Genomic DNA, 27101 nt, shown 5'->3' on the forward strand with positions numbered 1-27101 from the left:
TCACATCAGGACCTGTTCTCGAGTCTCTGGGAGGCGCAAAGCAAGGAGGCCACCTCCAACCAAAGCAGAGGAAGCCAGAAGGATGGGAACCACCTTGGTTATCCCTACGAAGGAGGCAAAGATTGAGTTCCCCAGGATGGCACCAAACTTGCAAAGCCCATTGAGGATGCCAAAGGCTGTTGCCCTGGGGGGAAGAAAAGCAGAAAGCAATGAGTTAGGAGGGAGGTTCTTGGCACAACTACAGAAGATCTGGATGGGTAATTTTGTGAATGCTCTTAGGTTGCCCAGGCTGCGCTTCTAGCAAGTAAAGCCAGGCAGAATAAATAAATAGGTAAATAGATGTCACTGTTTTGCATGTCTGTGTGAAGAAGGAGAATGTCTGTCTGTACTCATTTGTCCTTTTCATCTCAGCTTCTCCCTAGCCCTAGAGTGGCCCACTATGACAGCCTTTGCCCTTGCCAAAGACAGCAGGACACAACCTGCTCTAGAACTTGTCAAAGCCCTTCCAAGCGCTGGCTGGAGTGGGTTGTCACCAGAGAAACAACCAGGGCTCTCCTCCAAATCCTGCTTCACCCAGCAGCTAAGGCAGGTTGCCTTCAAAGCAGAGTCCTTATCCTTCCCTTCTGACTTCCCCCAACAGCCCAAAAAAAGGCAAAAAAAAAAAAAAAAGGCTTATAATAATGCTGCAAGGAAAGACTTAATCTGCAGCACATTCTCCCAAAGTTTCCTGTGCTGCCCCATCTCCCAAACAGTTCTGTGCACATGGTTTTCTCCAGGTTGTGGAGGGGAAGGCTGTCAAGGTGATGAGCTATGACAAGAGGCTGGGACATACAGTAGGAAAGGCCAGACCTCTGTGCACATCCATGGAAGTGACAGGCTCTGTATTTTATCTGCCTGTATTCCATCCTAGCCACTGTGCATGCAGAATTATGCCTGCAAATGTCTGTGCTGATCCAGTATAGCTGCAGGACTACCCAGCCCTTAAGGACTGGTGAAAATTAAAAGAATAAATTTCCCCCATCTACGTGTATCTAGAGTGAGCGTTGACTTTTTCCATCAGGAACTGAGAGGCTGAAGTCAGAGGATGGAGACTAAAAAGAGAAATATTCTGAGCACCTTTTATCAGTGGGGTAGAGCTCCACGGTGATCACATCCAGGGCATTCCAGGCAGCAATGCTGGCCCCACAGAAGAGGCACTGCCAGCCGATCATTGCCGACTCGCTGTTGCCAAAAAAGAGAAAGAAGCAGCACACTGCTGAGATCAACATTGAGCCACCTACGGGGGGAAACCAAGAGAAAAATGTTGGCGGCAGCAGTTTCCCCTGTCCACAGTTGAGCAAACGTATTTGTTGATAAAGATGGCTTTCAAATCACAGCATTTCACTCCAGAACAAATTCAATCTGCAAGAATCCAAAAATACCTTGATGCTGCCTATCTGTCATTTTCTAATGCTGGAAACCAGCCTGAAAATGTTCTCAATGACCATCTGATCTTGCTGATAGTCCTGCTCTACGGAAACTCTGAAGACAGGCTTTTCCAGGCAGGTTTCCAACATCTAAGACATCCAGATGGACCCAGGAAGAGCAGAAGCAAGTAAACATTAAAGTCAATAAGGAGGAAGAATCATTAAGAAGGTTTTTCAACTTGAGTTTTGAGTGAAGAGCTGGTGCATTTCATATCGTATTGAAATCACTTGACACATTTCTAGTCTCAATTAGGATAATTTACAGTCAATTGTATGAAGCACTTGAGGTCTCTTTTAATTATAAGAACATCATTAGATTTCATGGCACATTTGCACAGGAGCTATGATTTTATGAACAGCACCGAGGGAGAAAGTGAGAGCATTCATGCCCAGTTAGGCACAGTTCAGATTCAGAAGTATTATTGGCTACATCACTGCCTGCTACCCTGTTGGGAATTTTCACCTGAAAGATGCAATTTTTGCAAAATCAAGGTATCTTTCACTGGAAAATTCTGTTGTTTCTGAAATATCCCCATTTACTACCAGGAAGCCAAACACGATTTTTTTTTTGTTTGGGGTTTTTTGAATTAATTGGACGCCATCCAAAATAATTTGGAAGCTGAACTGGAACTAAAATGCGTCATTTTGGACATTATGTTGTATTTTGCCACTGTGGTGCCCTGCCTATGAAAAGCTGACATGCAGGACTCCATGTCCATTTCTCCTCCACGGTACCTGGCCAAACTACATCCTCCACTGTGCAGTGTGGGTATTCCCTCTGCTGAAGAAGCACAGTACAGCATTAGGGTCACTGTGTGTGCACCAGGAGATCTGACATTGGGCACAGGAGAGAGTTTAGTGGAACATGATAAAACTGAACTGAAGTCCCAGTGAGGCACATAACGCAACAGTGAAATTCAGTTTTCATGTTAAGCTGACCAGAAATAATGTGTTCAACAGAGTGATACGGGTGCAACGCCAGAAGGCTGTTTCAACTGAAAATTCCATAGTGAAACGTTTCAGCGTGTCATTATTAATTTTTGTCCTATACTTTTCATTCTGCAGAACAAATAAGCATTTAGGATTCCGGCTGTCATCTCAATTCCAGATGGAAATCTGAAATGCTGACATGTTTGCAGGGTTGACAATCTGATTCTCATTCAGCTTTATTTAACTTTTTTCCTGCAGACCCTCTGGTGTTTTGGGGTCTTTTCCAAATTCACTACATGAACACCGATTTCCCCCCACAGCGTACATTCTTGACACACCAGTGGGGGTCATCTTGCTTACCTTACCCTGTCTTACAGTGTGGCTAAGCTAACTAAACTTCCATCTGTTCTCAGAAGAGAGATGAGCTCAAGAGAGTAAGTCATCTCTTAACCGCGAGCCACAGCCTTGATTTTATTGAACTCTCTTGGCTGCCCCTCAAGGCATGATTCTTATAGTACCTGGAGAGCAAGGTCTGAACCCTGGAGGAAGCAACACCAGAAATTCCTGAAGTATCATAACGCTGATAAGGTGTTAACTTATTCCCGTAACCCTAAAGGGTGGCATCTTGCTTCGCTGTGACACGGCCAGTTAATCTACCATATGCTTTCTGAAGCTGTTTGTAAAATCATTTGAAAATCAGAAAATCCAGAGAGGGAACTCCTGGGCTGTCAAGCAGCCACATCAAAAATCTTTGTTAATATTCATTGCTACAAGCAAAGTATTCATTTATTTTATCAGCATCAACTCAACAGCACCAAGAGGTCCTGCTTCAGCTCTGACCCTGTTGTGCTGAGAGATGGATAAACATAGAGGCTTTGACATAAAAGCCAAAATAAAAAAGGAGGGTATCATGGATACACAGAAAAGCAGGGTGAGGAGGCAGGGAGCAGGTACTTTGCCCACTGCCATAGAGTAGATCACTTGCCTCACCCTGGACTCTTTTTACCCTTCTGCTCCATTTGATATGGGAATGACTTGTCCCCACCTGAGCCATCTCAGCTCACATTGGTGTGTGCCGATACAGCAAGACCTTCATGCTGACCTTGGCCCTTTGCAGAGTCGTGCTCCCACCCACAACCTGCACCATGCACCCATTGTGCCCACTCACCGATCATCTTTATCCTCCCTATTTTGTCCATGAGTAACGCAGAGATGATATTGCCCGGCAGCACAGAAAGACTGCCCAGGAAGCTGACTAGGTAGATCAGAAAATCATTGTCCTCCTCGAAGTCCAGGTGACAGCCTTCCTTCTCCTTCAGAAATGTGCTGTTTATGAGCCTGCAGTTGATGAATTTGTGTTCATATAGATCTGTAAGGAAAAGAGGCAAAGTCTTGATCCTGTTTGACTGATCTCCCTTCATACAGCAGCAACAGGAGTCAGGATCAGAACCAAATCAAAGATCTGAGAGGAGCTCCTCTTCAAATGGAAATGGCCAGGGAGTATTTATCTTAGTGGCAAACTCTAGGTGCCTACTTGGTACCTAGGGGGTGTAAACTCATGCACTCCTTGTATTTGTGGAGTCACCTGGACCAATATCCTCATGCCACAAGGATGGGACAATGCAGGCTCTTGCTTTCATGGCATTATGGTTTGTGCTCTATTAGAGCAGAAATGAAAAGCTTTTTCAGCATAAACTAACAAGTATTTTACTGCTGACAATCATCAACCACAGGTTGGTTAAAATAATATTTTAAGCCAAATTTGTTGAATCAAGCTGTTAAACTGCTTAGGCATTTTGCCATTACTTTACTCTGCCAAGGTCTGAGTGCAGACTTTTGCATTTCCTGTGCAGCAGCCAATGGCACCAGAAGCCATGGAGTTAAAAAGAATGATGGAGCAACCTGAGGACTCCTTCCAAATGTATCACTCTTCTTTCTATCATCACTTTCATCACCCAGAACACACACAAACACACCAATTCCTATCATCCTTTCTCCTAGAATCTGATAAAATAATTCCTAATTACAGAGATGAGACCATAGCAGGAATCCCATTACCAGTATTATAAAAGACAGTAGAGATGATGGTGCAGTTTTCGAAGAAGGTCTCACTGGATGTCACATCTTCAAAGTAGCATTCCTCAAACAATGAATCCTCAAATTTCACTTGCTTGAATTTCATGCCAATAAATCTGTGGGGCAGGAAACAGAACTTCACTCTGTGTTTAGCGGTATTTTCTACACTATATAGCGTATAATGGCTGTTTCAAGAGACAGAGCACTAATGGCCGTTCCTAGAGTCATTTACAGAAAATTGTAAACTCAGTGCCTACATATTTTGCATTTAGTAGAAGAGATGGGTTTGAAGAGTGGGTTTTTTTTTTTTTAAGAGAGATAGACCTTTTAGGATTCCTGGCAGTTTTTCTATTCCTCAAAATAATCACATCTAAGAAAATGTGCTACTAAGGCTAATGGGACACAAGTCCTCTCACTTTCACTACTAGGCCTTCTGAAGAAGCCACTCAGTGCATGGCATTTTCTTTGTGAACTCACCTTGCTTCTTCCTTATTCTGCCCCTTCCTACAGCATAAATAACAAGAGACATTGTCAGGAGCCCATTGAGCCATTTTGTGAAAGGCTTCTGACACTTGTTTAAACTCAAAGTGATATTTTAAACAAAAATGCAGAAGGGTTTCTAGAGAGAGTAGGGAGATTATCTGAGTTCTGCTTGTAGCCATCTCTGTTTAAGGACTGTTGCTTATCATGTAATGAAAACAGATCACACTAAAAATAATTGATTGTGTCAGGTGATTGATTTCTCCTCTGATGGGAAGCTGACATGTCTGACCTGCCTGCCTGAAGGATGGCACAATATTGATTTAGCTGTGAAATTTTGCAGGGACACTGAGAAGATGTATTAGTTAATGCACAGGCATGTTTTAAGATGTAAGGAGCTATTAAGAGCAAGCATTATTGCTCCAGTTAAGGAGGCCACAACTGTTACCAAATAAAAAGCCTTCTAACATACACCCAGAAACTTAATTGAATCGAGCACTTACAACACGGTCGCGCATGATGGCTGTTTACATCATTAAATGAGCACTGCAGGGCTTCTTAACTGAAGCTACTCACAGATATTATTAATGTGCAAAGTACCACAAGAAGACTGTTCAAGTCTTTTGCTCCATGTAGAAGGTCTCATAGGTTACAACAAAACTTAAGCTCTTCTGCATTTGCTCAGTAAGAGCCTGTGATGTATTTACTCCCAAAGGCTGTTGGAAGCCCTTTTCCTGCAGTTTGCTTTCTTAACATCCATCACATAGCAATGGTCTGGTGTTCAATGGAGTTTTAACTCCCAGCCAAAGGCTGGAGGGAAAATGCAACTAAAAATCATATTGAGATATGCTCTGGGCATTACTGGAATGTAGCTTGATCAGGTTTTGAGTTCTTGAATTGGAGAGGACCAAGGCAGGAGAATAGTAATGTGCAGCACAGTTTTATGTCTTCATCCTGCAAGGTGCTGAGCATCCTCAGTTCTCAAAGAAGTTACTGAAAACTGAGCATCTCCTCTGGGCATAAGACAAGGGTCTCCAGTTCCTAAATTTGACCACCATTCACTTCTCACTAGACTTTCTTTGGCTGCTCAATAGGCAGAGGGATAGGAATTATGGGGCTAGGTTTGCACCATATCTCCTTGCTGCAGGAAAGGTCTCTGGAGGACATAGGGACAAATACTGGGGTCTCCCACCAATGTGTGTCAGATATATGCCAAGGAAATAGAGACAAATAATATCTGAGGGGAGAGGAACAACCTGTCTGGGCAATGAGGTATGGTTTCACCTGTGAAGATTAAAGCAATGAGTCTTTTTTTTTGTAACACTGAACATCCAGTGGGACATCATCACATAGTGCAAGGCAGCTGGAGCAACAACCTGGCTAGTCTATCTGGGGCAATGGGATTTCCACAGAATTTACATAGGGTATTTTTCCACCCATTTTGTTGAGATTTAGAAAAGTAATAATGGCCTGATACAAATCACTAGAATTTCTATTGTTGTGGAACATAGAGTGGTTGGGGTCCAGGCTGGATGCAGAAGAAAAACCACCAGGCCCAGCCCAAATGGGAGAAGAAAGAGAGGAAAGCAATGTTGTTCTGTTCACTGGCTTCAAACCACTAAAAAAGAAGATGACACACTAATTCTGTGGGGAGATGCTGGCCAGTGTGGGGGAAGCACATTGGTACAACTGGCCATGACACAGCTCGCACTAACGGGCTGCAGGATGGAGACCAGGGTAAGTCATATAGAGGACTTGAAGGGAAAATAACTTTTTATTTTGGATATGCAGCAGCAGAGCAGTTTCAAGTTATGGTCTCTGCTGCCCAGGACCAGTAGATGTCAGTCTGCGCTAAGGAAAGAGAAGTCACCTCTGCATCCAGAGCTGCCCAGCACTGCCAGGTGGGTACCCACTGCCCTGCTCCCAACAAGGGGCTTTGGCAATGCGGGTGGCTGAGGCAGAGTGTGAGAAAAACAGGATAAAAAGGATATTTGGTCTGTGGAAAACTGCCTTTGAGATTTGAGCAATATCAACTGTGTCCAAAGGAACAACATTCTTTTGTTTTGAGATTTTCAGGTTGGTGCAAAATGAAAAAGAAAATGAGCTTTCTAGAAATGAATTTCAGTTCACATGCATCAAACCAAGTTCTGTTCACTTACTTGTCATTTCTGTATTCCCCATTCCTATGGATCTGGTTTTCCAGGGTGAAATTAAAGGTGAAGTGTGACACTTCTTCCTCATCAAAGATTTTCACTCGGGACTCATATGCTTCTTCTTGGAGATACCGGATCATGTCAGGGAACCAGACAATAAGGCCATAGTAACTATAGCAGGATGGAAGAAATAAATTAGGGATACAAGCTCCTGGCACTGCAAACATGGCAATGTTTTTCCAATGATCTACTTCATAACTTGTCATCTTGTTCACCTAGGACAACTCAATTAAGTTTTAGTGACATTGACTCCTTGTCTAGGAAATACAGCAAGGTGCTGTCCTTGCTGCCCAAAAGATTAGCAGAGCAATAAGAACTTTGGAAACTCCCCCAGAAGGCAAACTTCTGTAAGTGTGAGCTTTAAGTGAGAGTTAGACAAAATTTACCTGTAGTTTAGATTTAAGCTGATCTGAATAGTTTTGGACTAGACTAAGGAACAGCTGAGAATCAGATACAGTTGTGTCTGGACAAGATCAAATGAAAGATCTGAATGTGAGAAAGTCCATATACTAGTGCACTACTGACCACTTCTCAAGTCCTCATTTGTTCAAAACACCTTGTACTCTCATATAAGCAATCAGATTGATCAATAATTCATGGGAAAGCAAGGCTTAGTACACAACGACTCTCTAAAATAAGACCAGGATTAATTATTTTAAGAGTTTATTTAAATGTGTAAATAATTATTCAAACTCTGAGGGCCGTCTACCTTCCAGAAAAAGTTAAAGAAGTATTTTACCTTAAGGCCATTGTAAACCAAACCACAGCCAGCATCAGTGTGTTCATCCTGTACTGGGCTGTTAAACAATATAGCACGTTGTCCCAGACCTACAAATCCACAAGGAGGAATTAGCTGCAAGGACCCTCTAGCAGACACTTGACAGATTAATTTCTGAGTGCATTATAAATTTAATGTCACTAAAAAGGGCTCACTGGGGGAAGGTCAGATGTGTATATTCAGTGTTTGTTCAAAATTACATTTATCAAGACAAATGGCTTACAAAAAAAAAGATCACTTATTCAGCTATGTGCAGGGTACTTGATCTGGACCCTCTGTAAAGAGCTGGAGTGCATGACTAGGACTGAGCTGGGATGATGCACTGTCTCTCTCTGGTTCTGTCAGTAAATGTGGATATGATCCTGTTCTCAGATCCTCTGACAATTTTGTCTTTTCAAATATATGTATGGTCTCAGAAGTGCTATCAAACGGAGCTCCAAAGCTCACTGAAGAGCAAACACCCAAACACAGCTGGCACTTTAGGAAGGGTGAGATTAACTTAGGTAGGGATGAAGCCAAGAAGAGCAGGAGAGAGACCAAGATCTGCTTTTCTGGACCTTTTGTAGGAAATATTGCCAGGAACTCAAAGGGACGTAACTCCTCATGCTCTTAACTTGCCACATAAATATAATAATAGTGTAGCATCTGCACTTCTATTAATTAGGAAAGACTCTCCTTTACTTTAAGCTCATCCTCCTAGACTAGTAGCATCTAGCAAGCTTTTCCACAAAGTTCTGCATGGGCATAGGTAAGCAGCATAGCATGTATGAAAGGTTAAATTAGCCAAAAAGACAATATAACATTGATAGAAACTCAGTCCCAGCAGGAGTGAGGAGAAAACACTCTTCTGAATCCACTGTGGTAAATTCACCTAGGCTTGAGGGAGAGGGAATCAATATTTATCTTCTCAGCAGGACAGTCAAGCACTTGGAGCTGTAGCTCATCCTGGAAGCTCTGCACAGCTGAACTACTGTGATGCTCACAGGTGTATTTTGGGGCCTGGCTGGCAGTGTGGCAGCTTGTGGATGCACACTTCTGCGTAGAAGGTGCAATCAGATTACAGCCCTTTGCAAATACCAGCAGATTTTTTTGAGTGAGAGTCAGGGTTTCAAAATACAATAACCTGAAGCAACGAGGAACTGGAGCCCAAAGCTCAAAAGCCTCTGAGGGATGTTTTTTCTTTTCTTTACCTGTTTGAAAGTAGTTGTGATTCGGACTAGCCACCGCTGGTACCAGGTCCCCGTTGAGCTCTGGATTTCAATAAATTCATCTACTTGCTTTGGAGTTTTGATATAGGAAACCTAGGGGGGAAAAAAAATATGAGAAAAAAAATATTGGACTGAAGTTTCCAGAATTGGTGTTGGGTGGATTTTAAATTCCACTGTCTCCTGGGCAATTTTTCTACATGATATCCCTTGCTATCTTTTCCTTGCATGTTATCACTAACCATCGAGCTAACTGGTTTAATGACAACAAGGTATTTTATTACACAAAGAAGCCTGCCCTCCTTCCTTCCTTCCTTCCTTCCTTTCCTCCATCCTTCCATTCTTTCTTTCTCTCATTCCACAAAATATTTTGAGTGCATCATATCCACTTCAATGTTTCATTTATTCGCTCATGTGCCTGTGTACCACTTTATTTCTCTATCCCTTAAATTCCCACTAGAAATTAGACTGGGCAATTAGAGTATCTCCATGATCAGCCACTTATAGCTGCATCCAACTGTTCCCTCAAGATCTCTTTCTTCAAAGACAACTGGCAGGAATATTTCTCTTTTAGCACCTTTTAAGTACCACTGGCAGAACTTCTGTGACAAATGAATGTGTAGATGGGAATCTTTGCATCTGAAAATGCATCCTGTCATCAAGTGAGCCCACGCCGTGGGATCAATTCGCTCCACCAATACAGTCTGAATTTTCAACACTGAACACCTGAACTGAACTGCTCAAGAAACCTTAAAAATAGGTCCCAGGAAGTATTTGCTCAGTAATTTTAAATAAAGGACATATTCAAGGAAACCAGATCTGTTCGTAAACTCAAGAAGGAGGTAAAAATTGACTGAATAAATTTTTAAGTATGAATGAGTGTCTTGGCTCAGCTGTGGAGTCTCTGTGTTCCTCTTGCTGGCACTGTTTAAATGTCAGATCTGGGAACTGTCCCGGCACCAGCTGACTCACCGCAAACTGGCAACTTCTGGCCTATCAGAAAAACACAAAATCTGACAGTTTGTGCAACACCAGCCGCGCTGATCATCCGCCCATGCCAACGGATGTCAGTAAATCTTGATTCAGCTGGCATGCCATACCTCGAGGTGCGATCCTGAGATCAGCCCATGCCATAGCAGTCATGGCACTGTTGGATGGAGTAACGAACGCTAATGGGATGCTGTACAGCTGCTCCTTCATTCTCTTACCCGGCTCAGACTCTCATAGTGGCCTACTTAGACAGATTTTTTTCTTTTCTTTTTTTTGAGGCTTTCTCCTCTTTTCTCTCTACTACACGTCAAGACTGGCCAGCTCAGCTTGGTGTTGCAGCAATTAGTCAAATGGTTGATATAAATAACACACACTCATTAAGTTCCTACCTGAACCTGCACATGTAGAGATATTAATCTTTAATTTTCTCAAAGGATCATTCCTGAGGGCCCTGTTTTGTGTCAACCCTTCAGAACATGAAGCCTTGCTCTTCTTGTTCAAAAAAAATCTCATTTTCTCCATCCTTTGAGAGCACATGTCCTCTCATCTTTAAAAACATAAATCAAGAGCTATTCCCTGGCTGGCTTACTGGGAGTTTACAACTGAATTACAGTAATTTGCAACTAACGTCAGCATGCACCTTTTACCTGATTTTACTATTAGCGAAGTCCATTGGTGTGACCTTTTTCACAACAAGCAGCAGACTAATGAGCAATAGCCACTCATCCCACTTTCCCTTGGAGAGATTAAAGACTGGGTATGAGGCAGGTGGAGTATGGGAAGCTCATTAGAAAGTACATGAAGTTTAATCAGAGTTTGATTAGAAGCCAGAATGGAGAAAGGAGTGACTCAGATCTCCCACATGACTATCTCTGTTACTTGGTTCTAGTCTCTTAAAGCAGACTAATTAAGCGTGTGTGTAATCGGAAAATCATGCTGTAGAGTAACACCAGGAATCAAGAATACTCAGTGCAATTCACAGGATTGAGGAATTCTTGAAAAAAAACAGACTGGCATCTAACTTTAAATGCACAAAACATATCTCAGAGTCCTTTTTCTGTTTGCTGGGGGGAGGTCACATTGAAAAAATAATAAGGAGGAACAAACTGGTGCTGTGCTGCACCAAAGAAGGTATCTTCAGCTGTTCGGCTTTTCTTTATACACCCTAATGGCTTTGTTAAACTCACCGTAAACACCCTCTCTGGCTCACCCTTGGCCCGCATGTTGGTGTCATGAACTTGCTTGAGGATCATCCAGGCTTCATCATGTTTACCTATCTGAAAACACCAAAGAAAAGGAAAACAAATGTTGGAGTTCCTAGCTCTGTAATTTACCAAAGCATAAAGAAAGCAATTCTAGAGGTGCAAGAATGTGGAGAAGCACACATACTGTACTGACCACATTAAACACAAAGAGCTGAACGCGTGGTTTGTATTCACAGAGTGCAGCATCTCTGTGCTGAAGAAAGCAATTATCCTAAACCTGTCTGAGGCAGGAGACGAGTCAGGAACAGAGATTTGAAACCAGGTGAAAGAAGAGGAGGTGGATAAGGAAACCTGGGCTTTAATCCCACCTCTGCTAAACACTTGCAGGGTTAACGTGAGCTAGATATTGCCACATTTCACATTTGTGAAATGGGAATAAAGAATACTTGCTTAAGAGCTCTGAGGTTTATGTATTTTACTCAGTAAAATGTACTCTGTCCTTTGGTCTTCCACTAGGATTCAGTAAATACGTGCCCAAACTCTATGAGATGTTTTCAAAATGTCTTTATTTGACTTACAAAAATCCAAGCACTCACCACCTTCTTTCTGTGTCTTATTTGCCAGTGAAACACTAACCATCACTGATTGACCCCAGAGTCTGTAGTTTTGGAGATTTAAGCAATCTGTGGAGCTAGTGTAGGCATGTAGGAGTGGATTTGCCTCTGAGCTTGCGCTATGTGTATTTGATGGGACAAAGAATGACAGACAGTGACACATTAGGGACCAGTTATCCTCTGCTAATATCTAATATCAGAGTGCAATGTTCAGATGAATCGTCTTACCTCCAGCAAAAAACGTGGGCTTTCGGGCATGAATTTCAGTGCCACCAGGGAGGCGATACAGGGCAGAGAGCAGACGAGTACAAAGACTCTCCAGCTATGGAAGTGGTACTTGGTTCCCATACTGAACCCCCAACCTGGAAACAGCAAGAGCCAAAAGAAAAAATACTGACCAGACTTTCTGGTATTTTTCTCTCCTAAAGCAGCTCTGAACTTTACATCTCTGTGTGACACGGGGACAGGTTGAAAGTTTGCTACACTTAGTAATGACAGCTCTTAAAGGCTGAATGGCATGCACAGTAGATAACAGCAAGTGAGTTCATGTTCGTTACAGAAAATGGAACATACTTGCTCAGGCTCTGCCTTTTAAAAACCTTTTTTTATCTTTGAGTTTAGAAATCATCTAGTGATAAGAATAGCTCCATGCAGCTGTAGGCAAGTAAGGTTGGGAAAGGGTGGAGGAATCAGGGCCATAATTTATTGCTACTCGGTGATGTTACAAAAAGTTTACAAAGGTTAAATCTTCTCTGATCTGAGAGGCATGTTAGAGACGGTTCCTTTTCATCTCATATATCACACGTCTATTTTACATTTTATGGAAGTGAGCTAGGAAAACAAGTTATTTTTTTTCAAGACCTACAAAATCTGATCTGGGATTCAAACTTAGAAGAATCAAGATCCCTAAGCCTGCATTTGAGATTCCCCCTTTCCAGCTCTTTTCCTGATGCCTGACTGGGTCAGGTATTCCCCTGCTAAGGTCTAGAAAGTACAGCATCATTCTTATATAGCTCTATTTACTTTCCCTAGCTTCAAATCTGAATGCATGTTTAATTGATTTTTTTTTCCTGTAAACATATTTATTCACATAAAAAGGAAATCACCAAGCAATGGCTTTTGCAGAGGTCTCATCTTAATCTGTCATGGTATTCTACTCATTTCACAAAGTTCCAAAGTAGTAGGTGGAACATGGAAAATCAAAAAAAGAAGCTATAAAAACACAACATCAAAAAGTCATCTGAAAAATAAATGTAATGTAAATACAGAAGGGCTTTTTAAAACAAATGTAGTTGCAGATAATAGAACTGGACACCATTATGCAGTAAGTTTGCCTATTTATTCCAGCACACTCTGTCATATCATCAAAAGCATGAACATTTCTTTATATTGAGCGTACTTTAAACATAGTAAAAATTAATTGATAGATAGATAAATATTAGTGTTTTTCTTCATTTTTTTTTGTGGCCTGTCCTACTTTCCTCAAACAGGATTTTGCAAACAGCTGGTGTCTCTGAATACTGACAGAATTAATCTTTTCCGGTAGATATTGCCTCTGAAATTTTCCTAGGATATATAAATGAATTACAAGGAATGCCATGTGACATAGATTTTTGCTCCTCAGAGCACAAACATTTTTCAGAGTCCACCCACCTCCTTTTTCTCTCCCATTTCCAGCCCTGGGCAGGGAACTGATTCTACTCCTGAACCCAATTAGGTGAAGTCGGATGTGACTCCAGCCCATCACATGCTGGGGAGACATGTCACCAGACACACAGCCCTGAGTGCTTTGACACCTGGCTATGGAAAAGACCATGTGTCCTCACTGCTGTCATTCATAGCACGCAGTAATTCTCTGATTAAAGTTACTTATTTTTGATAACTGGTTCCATTTTTGCAATATAATCTCAGTTCGGTTTTCCCTAAATGCACTGCCATTTAGATCAAGAACTCAGGCACTGGCAGTATAATTCAAGAGTGTATTTGAAGCTTTTGCTGCAAAACAGGCCCCACCAGTCCTATTTACTGTATCAGTCGTGCAGTCACTTTATGAGCCCTTTTCTGTGCATGTCAGATATCTATTATTTTCAGTGTTGTTTATGCTGGGATGTGTAAGGACTGACTACTGTTACCTGTACGGGATTTTGGGGTAGTGTAGTGATGAAGGAACGTGGTACTGTCAAAAGTACAAACCAATTACCGTAATGTGGGATGATGCTCCAAGCCATTGCTGAAGCATAAATGCCACCAATCATCCAGAACATGCAAAGCCAGCTCAGGTGTTCCCCCCTCTTCTCACGAGATAGGAATTCAGAGAAATAGGCAAACACGATGGGGAGGGATCCCCCAATACTGAGGAGAAAAAACAGCACATGGGAAGAATAAGAGCCTTCTTCAATGTCTTTGTAGTTATGATTGTACACATAAAAAGGAAGGTCACACTCACAGATGCACTGCACAAAAGTGAGACTTATAGGAAAAATGCAAATCTCTCTTTGCTGAACTGGTCTTAGACATCAAAGATAAACAAGATCCTTCTCATACTCTAAAAGCTGAATGTCCTGCACAGTTTATATAAAGCCAGTGTAGTACCTTGCTCTTCACCTAGACATCTCTGTTCTTTTGTGATTGCTCATTTTAGGGAGGCAAAATACAGGCAGGTGATGGGGATAGTTGAGGGTCTCATTGGAGGCCCTGGCTGTAAGGAATGTAAACTGAGAAGAACATTTCTCAGTCTCACTCGCCTTTCTGCACAATTTGGGCAGTACCAGAAGAATGTCAATGACCATACTGCTAACACTTCAAGGGTCAAGAGTGAGGTAACACAAACACATATGCTGAATAGCAGCACTGTCTCTGCTTGGTACCAGAGATGGATCTCCTGAGCAGCCTTCCTTCTCCCACTCCACACACCCAAACTGCCGAGCTGTGATGGGATTTCTCCGGGACATGGGACAAATTCACCAGTTACCCACCCGAGGCCCGAGATAAGGCGGCAGAAGAGGAAGAATCCATATCCCTGGACGAAGGAGGAGAGGAACGCAAAGGCAGAATTGATTGAAAGTGATATGATGAGGCATTTCTTTCTTCCCAGTTTATCAGCGAGGCCACCCAGTGTGACAGCCCCCACCATCATTCCTAAGTAGACTATCAAGCCTGGAAGAGAGAGAGACAGTGATTTTGTAACCAGCTAGAAGCAGTATGCAATGTAGAAGCAGCGCCCGTACAGTAGCTGATGTCGACCCAGCATACTATATAATAAAGTAGAGATACCGCCGTCCCCCTCTAAATTAGCTACCTCAGGTGCCAGGAACTCTCCATTGGTGGAATCTAATTTCTCCATCTTCTGCCCAGGAGCTTGCTTTGCTTCATGCAATAGAGACATACCCTTATTTGATCAGACCCACATTTTCTTTCCCAACCTTGCTGCTTGCACATCCCCTGCACGTAAGCAATGGCCAGGCATAAGCAGCTTAGGATGCACGTGTCCCAGCTATGTGCCACCAACGATACAACAGAAGTCTGATGTCTTAACTCCACTAACCCCCCTGAACACAATGGGACTGAAGATGTGCAGGGAGGAGGCTCTCTCTGGGTGCTGTTCATGCTCAGAAAGCTGTGAGAGCAGAGATACTGCTAAAGCACGGCTAAATCTCTTTGCAGGTTACCTATCCTACCCAAGCTTCCTTTGCAGTATATAATCTCTTTCACTGTCTGCTTTTCCTAGCTTTATCTGAAAGGATCAGTCTGTTACCGAGACTCACCTTGTGTAGCACAGCTGCTTCCTTTATTACTGAGCCAAGATCTGGCATCTAACTAAAGGCCAACTTTCAAAAAGTGTGCAGTCTTGATCTGAAAATTTCAGAAGGAAGAACTTACTGCTTATCTTCACAGTTTGCTCTATAGAGTTATCATTCTGACATTTTTAAGAAAAATGGGTTCTTTTTTTAACTTGACTTCATTAGATCTTCTACCATGGGGTCCTCAAAAGACAGTTTCAGTGGCTACACTTCGTGCCAGGCTGAATAGGAGAGAATGGTTTTCTTCTCCAAATAGGCTCCCTGTACCCAGCTCACAATGTGCTTGCTACACTGGCCTAAAAAATATGGCAGTTGTCCTTGGCTCTTCTACTGACATTGCCTTCAGATGAATCACCTGTTATATTGCCTTTTCCTTTATGTGGGTACCAGTGTAAATAGCATGAATTAATAATGCGTACATGTCCAGGAATATTTTTGTTCATTTATTTTATCTAGTTTCCAGATTTAGAGACTTCAGTGAGCAAGAGTATTCCCAGGAGAAACTGCAATCTATGGTCCTTTTGCCAGCAAAATTCCTGTTGAAGCCTGTAGGAGTTATGATGTGAATGGACAGCAGGATCAGATACGAAGCATTTAAAATCTAATAGCAATCAGTGCTGCAGGGTTGGAAACATTGATCAGCTAGAGTGAAATGATTTGCTCTGCTGTTAAGGAATAACATCTGGGAATTGATCGGTCCAGCAGCTGGCAGCACGTGGACCAGGTCTTTGAAGGCTGTATTGGCCTCCAGGCTTCAGATTTTTGTTTTAGGCTTGTCTGTGAACAAATCTCTGTTCATTCCTTTGAGCCAGGAAAGATGTAAGGATGGAAGGCATCAGGCAGGAGCATATGTCTCCAAGGCTCCTCTGAAAAAGCCCAGGTGAGGGAAGACCACAAGGAGACAGACTTACCAGGAGGTGAATCTATGCTACTGAAATTATTCTGAGTTTCAGCACAGAGGAAAAAGCCCTTCATGATTTGTCCTCTTGCTGTATGTGGCTGTGGTTGCCTCTGCCTTAGCGCTGCAGGACCAGAACACTTGGTGACCAGGTGACCTTACTGCATGCTGTGGTGGCTCTGCCAGCTGCTGACTTGGAAGGATTTGGGGCAGTGCATGCAAGCACACTGTTATTGCATTGGCAGCTCCTTGGCTACTAAGCCACGTATGTCTCAAAGCTGTCTACTGCAAGCTAGTGGCCCACAGAGTAGAAGCACTGTCACTTTCAGATGAAAGTGGTGGCGACCACTGTGTTTCCGGGGGAGCACAGAGGTGCAAGAGGCTGTTCCCTGAACACCTCCTGTAACATCTCTGACACCATAGGCAGGACTATCGTCTATGCCTACAGGCTGCACAGTCCTGCTGTGGAGATCCTGATGGGGCTTGATCATGGCTGGATATGATCCAAAGGAGCTGAACTGTGTCAGGATGGAGGAATATCTGCTTGCCAAAAAGCAGAACTTGCAGTGCAGGTTGTTCTTGAAGGAAAAAAAATGATGCTTGGGGACTGTAAGCATGTCAGGTTCATGACCCACCTGAGCAGGGATTGAAGGAAACACCATAACTCAAGAAAAGTAACAGTGTTCCCTGCATCCCTGGCCACCAGTGAAGGCAATGGATGCTGAGCAAGTAAGTACACTGCCTTAATAGGAAACATTCCTATTCACTGACTGAAGAAATGCAACTAAAAGAAACATTTTTCAGGCATGGTTGGAGAACATCTGCTTGGAGGGTCAATCCTCACTTTGAACCCAAGTGTTGACTTCTCTTGAGAGCCAATACCTTCCCCAGTACCTGTTCTGTCAAACACATCACTTAGGAAACAAGGTGACGATGAATTTTTTTTCAGTTTGTTAATGTTTAAACAAGATGATCAGAACGACGGCTGAAAGCTGTTCTGTGCCATCCAGCAAAGCTAGCTATGGGCTAATGCAGAGACTTATTTGGTAGCTGATTCTGTCTTTTGATTGCGAATGCCTGGATTTGATTTTAAATACATTACTAAATTAAAAGCTATGCAGCAGAGAGCCACTGCAGCATTTGAAGGATGTTTGTCTCACATTGACCGGAAGCAGAGAAGTTTGGACATCTGAAATCTTCCCTGTTCCACAGCAGGGTGGTGGACTTACCTCTCTGTGAACGGTTCTGCTTTCTTTTCTATCCACACAATGTCTAACAGGTAATCAGAATTTTGTGTGCCAAAGGCAAAAAAAAAAATCTATTCTTGCCTGCTAACAGCCTTTGTACCAGAACCGTGGCATAGGATTTTGTCAGTGCATTTGTGCCTCCACCATAAGCATGTGGCTCTGTGCAGTCAATACCCAGACTCCCTGCCCTACCCTCCTGACCTGAGCTGTCCTGGTGAGGTTGTCTAAAGGTGTGTAAAGGTTTCACATACTGATCTGCAGCATTCAGAGAAGATACATACACATCTGAGAATCTGAGATCTCTTTCTTTGTTAACTTAGACCTCTAGCTTGTTCGCTGAACTGCAAATTACAAGGGAGAGCTGAGGCAAAAAAACTGTTTCCATCCAAAATCTTTCTGAAGGAGGAATATTAATGCAGTGCTGTAAGGCTTAATGCTTTTATCCTGGCTCTTGAGCTAGATTTAATGGAGCAGCTCTGATCGCAGCCAGCAGACGGAAGTGATGATGCACTCGGTATCTACTCACTGGTGCATCGCAACCACTCATCTGACAGTGAGCCCTGCCAGCCCCGTGCGAGCGGCTCACAGCACAGCTCAGCCCACACCGCCAGACCCCAGTGAGGAAGAAAAAAATTATCTACCAGAGTTTTGGTTTTTTTTTCCTAGAGAAAATCCCTGGATGGCAGATGTTCATCCAAATCCTCTTAGTAACAGAGGATGTCCCAGGTCAGGAGGAGGTGGAGGAGGTTGTTACTGTTTTCTAGCTGGTGATTCATTGCAGTCGAATACCCAGCTCTCTGGCCATGGGAAGAGTGGGCTTAGCATGGGATGTAGCAGTGTTTGAAACTAGGCATCAAGAAGTGGAGTGGAGCTGTTTTTGTGGGCAAACCCCTGCAGATTCTGACTGAACAGCCCAAATTTGTGATGGAAGGGAAGATTATATCTCTGCAACACAGCATCCGTCAAACAATGAGCAACATAAAACAGAGCAGAGCTGTTAATATCACAAACTCACTTAGAGGATGTGGCTTTAGTTGGTTATCGTACGTGATAAACCAACGGACACATTGTTCCTTAGAAATTTAAAACAATGAAAATCTGTAGTAGAGGAAATCTCAGGGATGACTGGAGACTGTCTGCTTGGCCAGTTTCTGAGGGGAAGGATCCCAGTTATAGAAATGTTTAGTTCAGGGCTGAAACAAAATCAGCAGGACACTTTATTATGATGGAGAGATCTCTATTGGCAAGACTGCATGTTCTGGCCAGTATCATTAAACCTTTTTGGGGCAGCTGCTATAAAACACTGTCAGCTGATGGATCTTAGGACCCAAGGTGCAGAACAATGCTAGGCTTTGCAGATTGCTATGTCCTGGATTAACAATAAAGTGGCAGGGGCCACAGAAGGAGTGGAATAGTTACTCATAAAGTCTTCATGCAGAAAAGACAGTCTCCTGGAGAACACAGGGATGGTTGTTACCTCTGAAAGAGATCCAGCTCGTATCAAGGAAACTAAACTTTTAAGGAGAATTAAACCAAGAAATGTGATAACTAAATGGTATTTCTTCTGCTGCATTACTTCTGTCCACCTAGTATTCTAGGTAACAACATTACAATGGTCTGTACCAGAAACGTGACTTCAAACCACGCAGACTTAGGCTGTGCTAGGAGGACTCCGCTTCCAAATTAACAAATGCAGTAGTTAGGTGAAATTTTAAGGGCAATCCTGAATAAGACATTATTTGCAGGCTATTCTACGAGTAATGGAGTATAATGAATGTCTGTGGGAGAGTCTGCAATAGCCTCCCATAAAATCTGTGGAAAACCAAAGAGCAGAAATTCTAAGAATAAATTTCAGGTTATGACTCATCCAATGCTGAAGTTATAAGGAAAATATGTGACCACTGACTGGGCTTATTCCCACTAGAAAAGAGGTAACACATAGAGCATTTTCACACTAAGAAATGTATGAGTCTTTATTGAAGTTATGTGCTCTATGCTAGATGGGAATTGTGGACTTAAAAGCTGAATTTCTATGAATAAAGATAGGCAGATACAGTACATGGCTATGTGTGTGCTTGTCCTGGTTCTGGCTAGGATAGTCTAAATTTTCACCTGAGCTGGGAGAGGAGCTGGAGCTGGTGGCACCTGTGGCTGGGGGACACAGCTGGGATAGGTTACCAATTAGCCAGCACTGGGATAATTTCCTCAAATGAGCCCAAGGGCTGTTCCATCCCATGTGATGTCAGGCTCAGTATATGAAGTGGGGATGGGGCTGAGGGGCAGGTTTTGCTGCTCAGGAGGGAGCTGGGCATCAGGATCCTCTGAGAGCTGTTGTACTGTAAGTTATGTGCTTAAGTGTATTCTGTATTGGTTTTGTTTTCCATCTCTATTGTCTCTTCCTTTGCTGTTCTGTTACACTGTTTTTATCCCAACCCACAAGTTTTGTCTGTCTTTCTTTCCTGATTCTCCTCTCCATGCTGCTGAGGAGGTAGTGAGAGGGGGAGTGAGCAAGCAACAGTGTGGTATTTTAGCTGCTGAGTGGGGCTAAATCATGACAGTGCTAAACTGTCCTTTTACTGTTTCAAAATATTTAGAAGTAAGTGTTCCAGAAAGAAAACAAAAAAAAAAAACAAGGTTTACCTAGACTCCATCACAAGCATGAATTTTTTTCATTGACAGTTAATGGGATTAAAGCTCTTAAAATGAGGCACATCTGAAAATCCCTTTCAAGTCAGGATAAGGACTCAGGAAATAAAGGGAAAATTTGAGCCGCAAAAAAAAACCCCAACTCAATAGGAAGAATTGGTCCCAGAGTCCTTGGGGCTGTCAGGAGGGTGAGGATGCTGCCTGGGTCCAGGTGCAGGGATGTCTCATCTCTGCTAACAGGTCTGTATGGAGCCAGTAACCACAGGAACGTGGAAGCTCCTACCTGCTTCAAAGGCCCAGCCACCACCAGTGCAGCCCTATGGTAATGAAAAAAGCTTTTGAAGGTGGAAGGCATTTGGACAACACAAGAAGATTAGGACCTTATGTATCTTGCAGTACAAACTGTAATAATAAAAAAATCCAAACACTCTCACCAGTGTAGCATCTGTTATACAAGGATGCACTTTATGGACACAAACAAAATTTTGGACAATTTGGGAGATGGATGAGGCAAAGTGTGAGTGATTTAAAGAGAGGAATAAACCCCAGTAGTCCTGACTGTCTCATGCTATAGGGATGGCTGGCATGTCCCAGAACAGGGGACAGTCTCAGCAGAGGATGAACTAAGGGCTGAACGGCCTTTTTTCCCTTTCTTTCTGAAATTTCTTATCTGCTTTTTCTTGTAGGCTTATTAGTGCTTTCCCAAGAATCTCCTTGACGTTGTAAGCAGAAATCAAATGAAAGGGTAGTCGTGTTGCATGTGCCTTGTTGATAAAGTACCAGCAGAGAGACTTCATCTACAGCTAATGGCTCTGCTACTGAGAAACAGATCGTGCATGTGAAAAGTAGCTTTCTGTTTTTGGAGATCTGGGGGTGGATATTGGGCAAATCTGGCTGCTGAGATCAAGGGGATTCTGCATATTAAAGCCAAAGGTGGAAGTGAGAATCCACGAGCTCTTTGATGCAGCACTGGCGAGGCAACGCGCACTGAGCACTTCAGCAAGTGCTGCCAGCACGGCGTGGGTGACTGTTTACACTCAGTCGGCTTCACAATCCCCCCACGGGACTTGTCCATCACTACAATATTCATGGGACCATCTGGTTCCCCCCACCCTCTGCTAAAGCAAAATTTTCAACAGAAGAAGCCAAACAAATCCTTTTGCTGTTAAACGAAAACCTGTTCGTGCTGGATCTCGTCAGATGAATTTCCCCGCAGTGTTTATAAATGGGGATGCAGCCATCCGCATGTTGGACCTGCACAGGGTGTCAGGTGTTCCCAAATAATAAAAAAAAAGAAGCTCCTTTTTCCTCTAGCATGTCCCTGCTGCTCAGAGCGAGGATGCTCCTTGTGCTGCAGGAGAGCAAATTTGCAGCCAGGAATTTGTGCCCAATACTGGGGATGTGGACACAGACAGGTCTCACCAGGGTTTAGTTGGCTGCTATGTTGGGGGTCCGCTGCCGTGGAGATGCAGAACAGACAGCCATGGGCCACGGCAGAGCAAGGAAGCCATGGATGAGCTTGTCTGCACTTATCCAGAAAAAAAAAAGAAGTGGAGAAAAGCCACTGAGCTCTGCTGAGGGGATTAGGATTGACTGTCATATCGGGTGAATTCAGGTCAATGAGAAGCTGAGGCCAGATTTTATCTCAGCTGATAATAAAACATCCTCTTCACACAACTAAAAGCAGGGATGTTGTTACACATCCTGTTTAACCTGAATCACACAGCCAAGCTTGAATTGCTCCATAACTGCATAATTACTAATAGGATCTTTTTTTCTGTTTTTCTATCTAACATTGATAGGCTAAGAGGCTGTAAGGTGATAGCCTCCTTAAAATATTATTATTAAATCATAAAAAGGAAAAGGGAGCTGTGCGCCTGGAAAAAAAAAAGATTTTATTCTCAGCATTGGTGTGACTGGTTTGCAGCTATGGGTAAAGCCCTTAAAAATTTTCTTGTCTCAGTTTACTGAACTGTGAAATGATGGTAACACAAGTGCAGCTCTGGGGATCTGAGAAGGCTGATGCTTTAACTGTGCCTTGAGTTTTTTATAGGCAGGATGTGAAAAAGTTAGTTAGAAATGTGAGAAAATATTACTATGGCATCATCTTTTATGCTTGCTGTGTGCTTACTGCTCTACGCTTGCAAATATGATATTTAGTCCTCTGAGAGGTGATTAAAAGCACTTGAAGATATATATTTATATGATATTTCTCCAAATATATCTCCAATAATACAGTGTGCCTTTCACCAAATACATAAATAGAAAAATTTATGACTCTTCCTATGATTATCCTTAGCAAATCAAAAAAGTTCTCTTTCTGACAGGACATATTATACTGAAAAGGAATATTCTGTTCCAATACATTTAAGACATTAATTATTATTATGACTACCACTGAAGAAATCTCAGCAAAGCAGACTTATCAAATTAATACATATAAATAATGTTGTTACAAGTTACGCAACATAGTCTAAACAACTAGTGTTAAAAATTGATGAAAACAAACTTCTAAAATATATATGGTTCTTTGTTTTCTTTTCTTTTTTTTTTGGTTTTTTTTTTTTAATACCTCTGAAATCATCTTCAAAACAGCATTTCACACAACAGAAAAACTCCAGATACGTGTTTTGTCCCACTAGGGATATTTAGGGCTAAAATAGCTGAAACTTGCATCTGATGGCGAGATGTTTATTTTCAGAACAAAATGTAAACGTTTTCTAAGATGTGTCATATTCATTTCACACATTTCATGAAACACTGTGGGCATCTGTTTATTTGTAATTTTTGCATAATTTGGCCATAATTTGCTTGATGTTTTTCCATGCTTGCTTTCCGAGGGAGGAAAAATATGCAATATAGAGAGTGTTTAATGCAAAATATCCTTTTAGCAGAAGCTGAACTTCACGAAATTGGTCTTTAGGGGGCACTTAGTTTAGCTCTTTTACTTGTCCCTTCCTATTTCTGTGAGAGTTTGACTACTTAACTGATTTATTTCCCATTTTTTCCCTCCTGGCCTTCTCTTCTTATGGCTGAGACCTTCTCATGAGTTTAAATGTTAGGAGCTACCTGGCAGCAACCTTACCTCCACCTGGGATAACCTGATTATGTTTTCTTAGCAAAAATGTGTTAAGATAAATGATCATTTGGGAATAAACATGAGCTCGTCTGTAGACATCTGTTGGTACATGGGGATAAGGTAAGGAGCAGTAACTCATGTGTGGATGATGACCTTGCATCCTAAAACCTCATGATAATTTGAGGGAAAGCTGTGCCTTCTCTAATCAATGCTCTGCTGGGTTGACTAGCTGAAGCTAACGAGGAAAGATTTCGAGGAAGATTGTTCTTGTCTCCATCAATAGCACTTCCCCAGCCTTTCCCTTCAGGAGCTGATATCTGTCTGTCCTTACCATGCCGTGTACCCACAGCTATTCAGAAAAGGGATTAAACCCCCTTGCAGGGGCAGTACTTGGGACATCAGGCTGTGCTGGAGGCAGGTCTGCACCCAGACCTCATGTCCCTGCACTGCCTTGCTGCCTGCCAAACCTGCAACACCCTCTGCTCCCTGCTGCTGCCCTTACAGGGCAGAAAGCTCTCCTCCTCCTCTCCAGACCCAGAGATCTGCCCTCTTCCCCTCTCACAGCCTCCAGCAGGGCCATACCCACTCCTGCCTCCTCACACCCTCATTTTTTTTATGCCCTTAGGTATTCATCACTTGTATCTGTGCATTGCTCTGCAATCTAAGGCTTTCCAAGGCACACTTAATTCATTTTCACAATGGATCATCTCTGAGACCTCAGATCCAAGAGGAAACCTGCAGCAGAGAAATATCCAGCAGACAGGAAAGTTTATTTAACAAATAAGATAGACTAAGTCAGAGACCCTCATGAACAACACCCATCAGGAACAACCGAGTGCTACCATAAATATCCACTTTCCTCTCTGCCTCAAACTAAGATGAATCGATTTTTCTTGGTTTTAGGAAAATTCTTTTTTTTTTTTTTTTCCTTCATATCTGAGCCACAAAATAGTGTGAATAGAAGCTTTGACAGCAGATCCTCCAAACAAACAAGCTAAGGACAGAAGAAATTGTTCTGCAAAACCAAGTTCTCGAAAGTTGTCTTTAAAAGTGGGCAGGAAAGGCAGCAAAAGGAATGTTCTTCCCTCTTCCCCTAATTAGTAGTTCCACATTAGCTTGGTTAATGCGCAGGAGGCTGGAGCTGGGATTGGATATGGAACCAAATGGTCCTCTTGCTTATTGAGAGCTTTTCAGAACATCCTGAACTTTCAGCCTTGCAAATACTGAGCTGGAAAAAGCAGAACGAGCTCTCTGGGGAGATTTCTTGTGCATTTTTACCTGTGGTTGGGCCAGAAATACTTCAAAGATAGATCTTCTTGTGACATTTGAAGTTTTCTGACTCAACTGCTTGCCAGAGCTTCAGCTTTATGGAGATAGATATTTATGGGGTCAGAGTTTCCAAAGATTTCGGCTTTCGAGCAGTCACTGAAATAAATGACCTGGTTTTCAAAAGAGGTCTCATCACTGAAAAGGCACCCAGCCTGGTGTCCCATAGGGAGCTGGTGAATTCAGAAGTCCCTGTGAAATCAGGATCCAACTGTGAATCATTTCCTTTTAGATATCTGACCTGAGATATTTCAAGCTAGAATTTTTAAGTGGTTTGTGAAGCAAAAAAAAAAAAAAAAAAAGTTAGCATAGTCTTTAAGGCACAAAACTAAGCACAAACCCACTAACTATTGAAATAAACACCCTGATCCTCAAGTTCAGAGAATAAAAAAAGAAACAGAAATGTTTAGGACCTCAGTACACTAAGATGAGAGGTCTGTATAAGGATAATTATTTATTGCCTTTGTCACGTTAAAATATTGCAAGTAGAATGCAGTCAAGGGCTGGGGTCTAATCCAAAATCTGCATTTATCTTGCATCAGGCAGAGCTTCTGGGCCAGAACATTTGAACTACACACTACAGGCCCTCATGATTGTCTGACAACCCGGTACATGTCCATCCAGACACACCATCCTCCTAAAGCAGTTCTTCCAACAGCTACTTTATTTTCCTTCCAGATGTGCAGTACTACTGCATGGCTGGCTCTCACTACAGGCCATGCTGGATGCTTTTCGTGATTCTTGGAGATCTGAGAGGCTTTGCCAACTGGCTTATAATGTGCAAGGGAAAAAATTGTTCATCCAAACTTTTCCACACAGTCTCACTCACAATAACCAAACCTTTGTATTTTGAACATAAGGAGGTGTCAATGGTGATGCAAAAGGGATGTTGCCAGTAGCCTCAGTCTTTAATCCCCATGCAGCACAATAACTGCATTCCATAGACCTAACAAGAAACCTCCACTGGCTGCTGCTGACCCACTACATATTAGCAAACTACTCTGACTGAGAAGTTAGTGTGCAGAAGGAATCGGCTGCACAGCTGATCTGCCAGTTGGGACTTGGGGCTACAGAAAAGGGGAACATGGACAAAGCGGAAAACTTTGGAGACCAGGGCAGCATCAGGAGCCGCAATGTAACAGCAAAGTGAACCAGAGCAAACAGACCTCTGTCTTTTGTATCTATAATATTTGGATGGTACTGCTTTGTGGGCTTCTCCTGACCATTTAGTTTCTAAAAGCATTGAAATCTGAGTCACTAGGTCCTCAAGTAGCAAAAGCCACCTTTAACTTTTCACTTATTTGTCCCTGAACACCCCTACGAGTTTTGCCCTGCAGACCTGCTGACAGCTAGCTGCCTTGTTGAGATCCAGCCTGTGGTCACCAGTACTGGGGACACCACATATTCATAAGGTGGGCTTAGATGTGATGCAATTCTGCTTTTTTTTGAGTAGCTGCCTTCTCAGCACCATGCAAACCCCTTTTGAGTCAGCTCCACCCAGCCACGACTATGCACGACATACAAAACAAGAGGAGAGTAATCAGAAGATCCTGAAATCAGCTGATCACTAGAAAAAGATGTTCTAGCTACTGTATACTGCATTAGAAGAGCTGTTTGCAAGTGGCACTTACCGAGCATCCCTTTGTTCGAACTGGATAAGCACATATCCTTCTCAGCACTGGGAAGAACAAATCCAACCACAAACACCTCCACACCATCTGCCATCAGTGCCAACCCTAAAACAAAGAAGAGAGTCCACTGGAAGCGTCCATGGCCACACTCCTCAATGATGTTCTCGTACTGGTGAGCAAGTTGCTCCTCATCCTCCATCCTCTCTGCCATAAGGTCAGCACGGTCTCTGTACTCATCAGCCACAGCAGGAGCTCGCTGCTTCTGCTTTTCTTTAATGTCATCTGGGTGTGGGATCCCTTGGTACTCCCCCTCATACACCTCGTCATCTTCATCATGGCCTTCTGTAACATCACTCTGGGCATCTTCTTCATGAGCGTGCTCATCACCGCTACGATAGTAGCCGTCATTGGGTGCGTACCCTTCGTAGCTACCATCCTGGTACCTGTAGTCATCTGAGACTTGGTTTGCCTCCCTGCCCCCTTGATAGAGGTTTGTGTTTCTATATCTATCATCCAT

At 42.7% G+C, this 27101-nt stretch overlaps 1 protein-coding gene across 1 annotated transcript; it reads right to left on the reverse strand.

Annotated features, from left to right (window-relative positions):
* SV2B (synaptic vesicle glycoprotein 2B) lies at positions 1-27101 on the reverse strand. The gene is made up of 12 exons (XM_010124040.2): positions 26585-27101; positions 14933-15113; positions 14158-14309; positions 12186-12319; positions 11326-11415; positions 9134-9244; positions 7905-7993; positions 7112-7276; positions 4455-4588; positions 3565-3765; positions 1117-1276; positions 1-184 (listed from the first exon to the last, which is right to left on the reverse strand). Exons 1-12 carry the CDS (start codon positions 27099-27101, stop codon positions 1-3), a joined length of 2118 nt encoding a protein of 705 aa, XP_010122342.1.

This window comes from Chlamydotis macqueenii, chromosome 12 (assembly GCF_036417535.1).
Source record: "Chlamydotis macqueenii isolate bChlMac1 chromosome 12, bChlMac1.mat, whole genome shotgun sequence".
Taxonomy (NCBI): Eukaryota; Metazoa; Chordata; class Aves; order Otidiformes; family Otididae; genus Chlamydotis; species Chlamydotis macqueenii.

What these genes read in the sequence shown, in the direction of transcription:
- SV2B (XM_010124040.2), bottom strand. Translation starts at nt 27,101, where the DNA reads ATGGATGATAGATATAGAAACACAAACCTCTATCAAGGGGGCAGGGAG. An exon ending in TCACAACTACTTTCAAACAG is followed by an intron (nt 7,994 to 9,133) that starts GTAAAGAAAAGA and finishes GTGGATTTGTAG; the next exon opens with GTCTGGGACAACGTGCTATA. An exon ending in TACTGTCTTTTATAATACTG is followed by an intron (nt 3,766 to 4,454) that starts GTAATGGGATTC and finishes TTTTCCTTACAG; the next exon opens with ATCTATATGAACACAAATTC.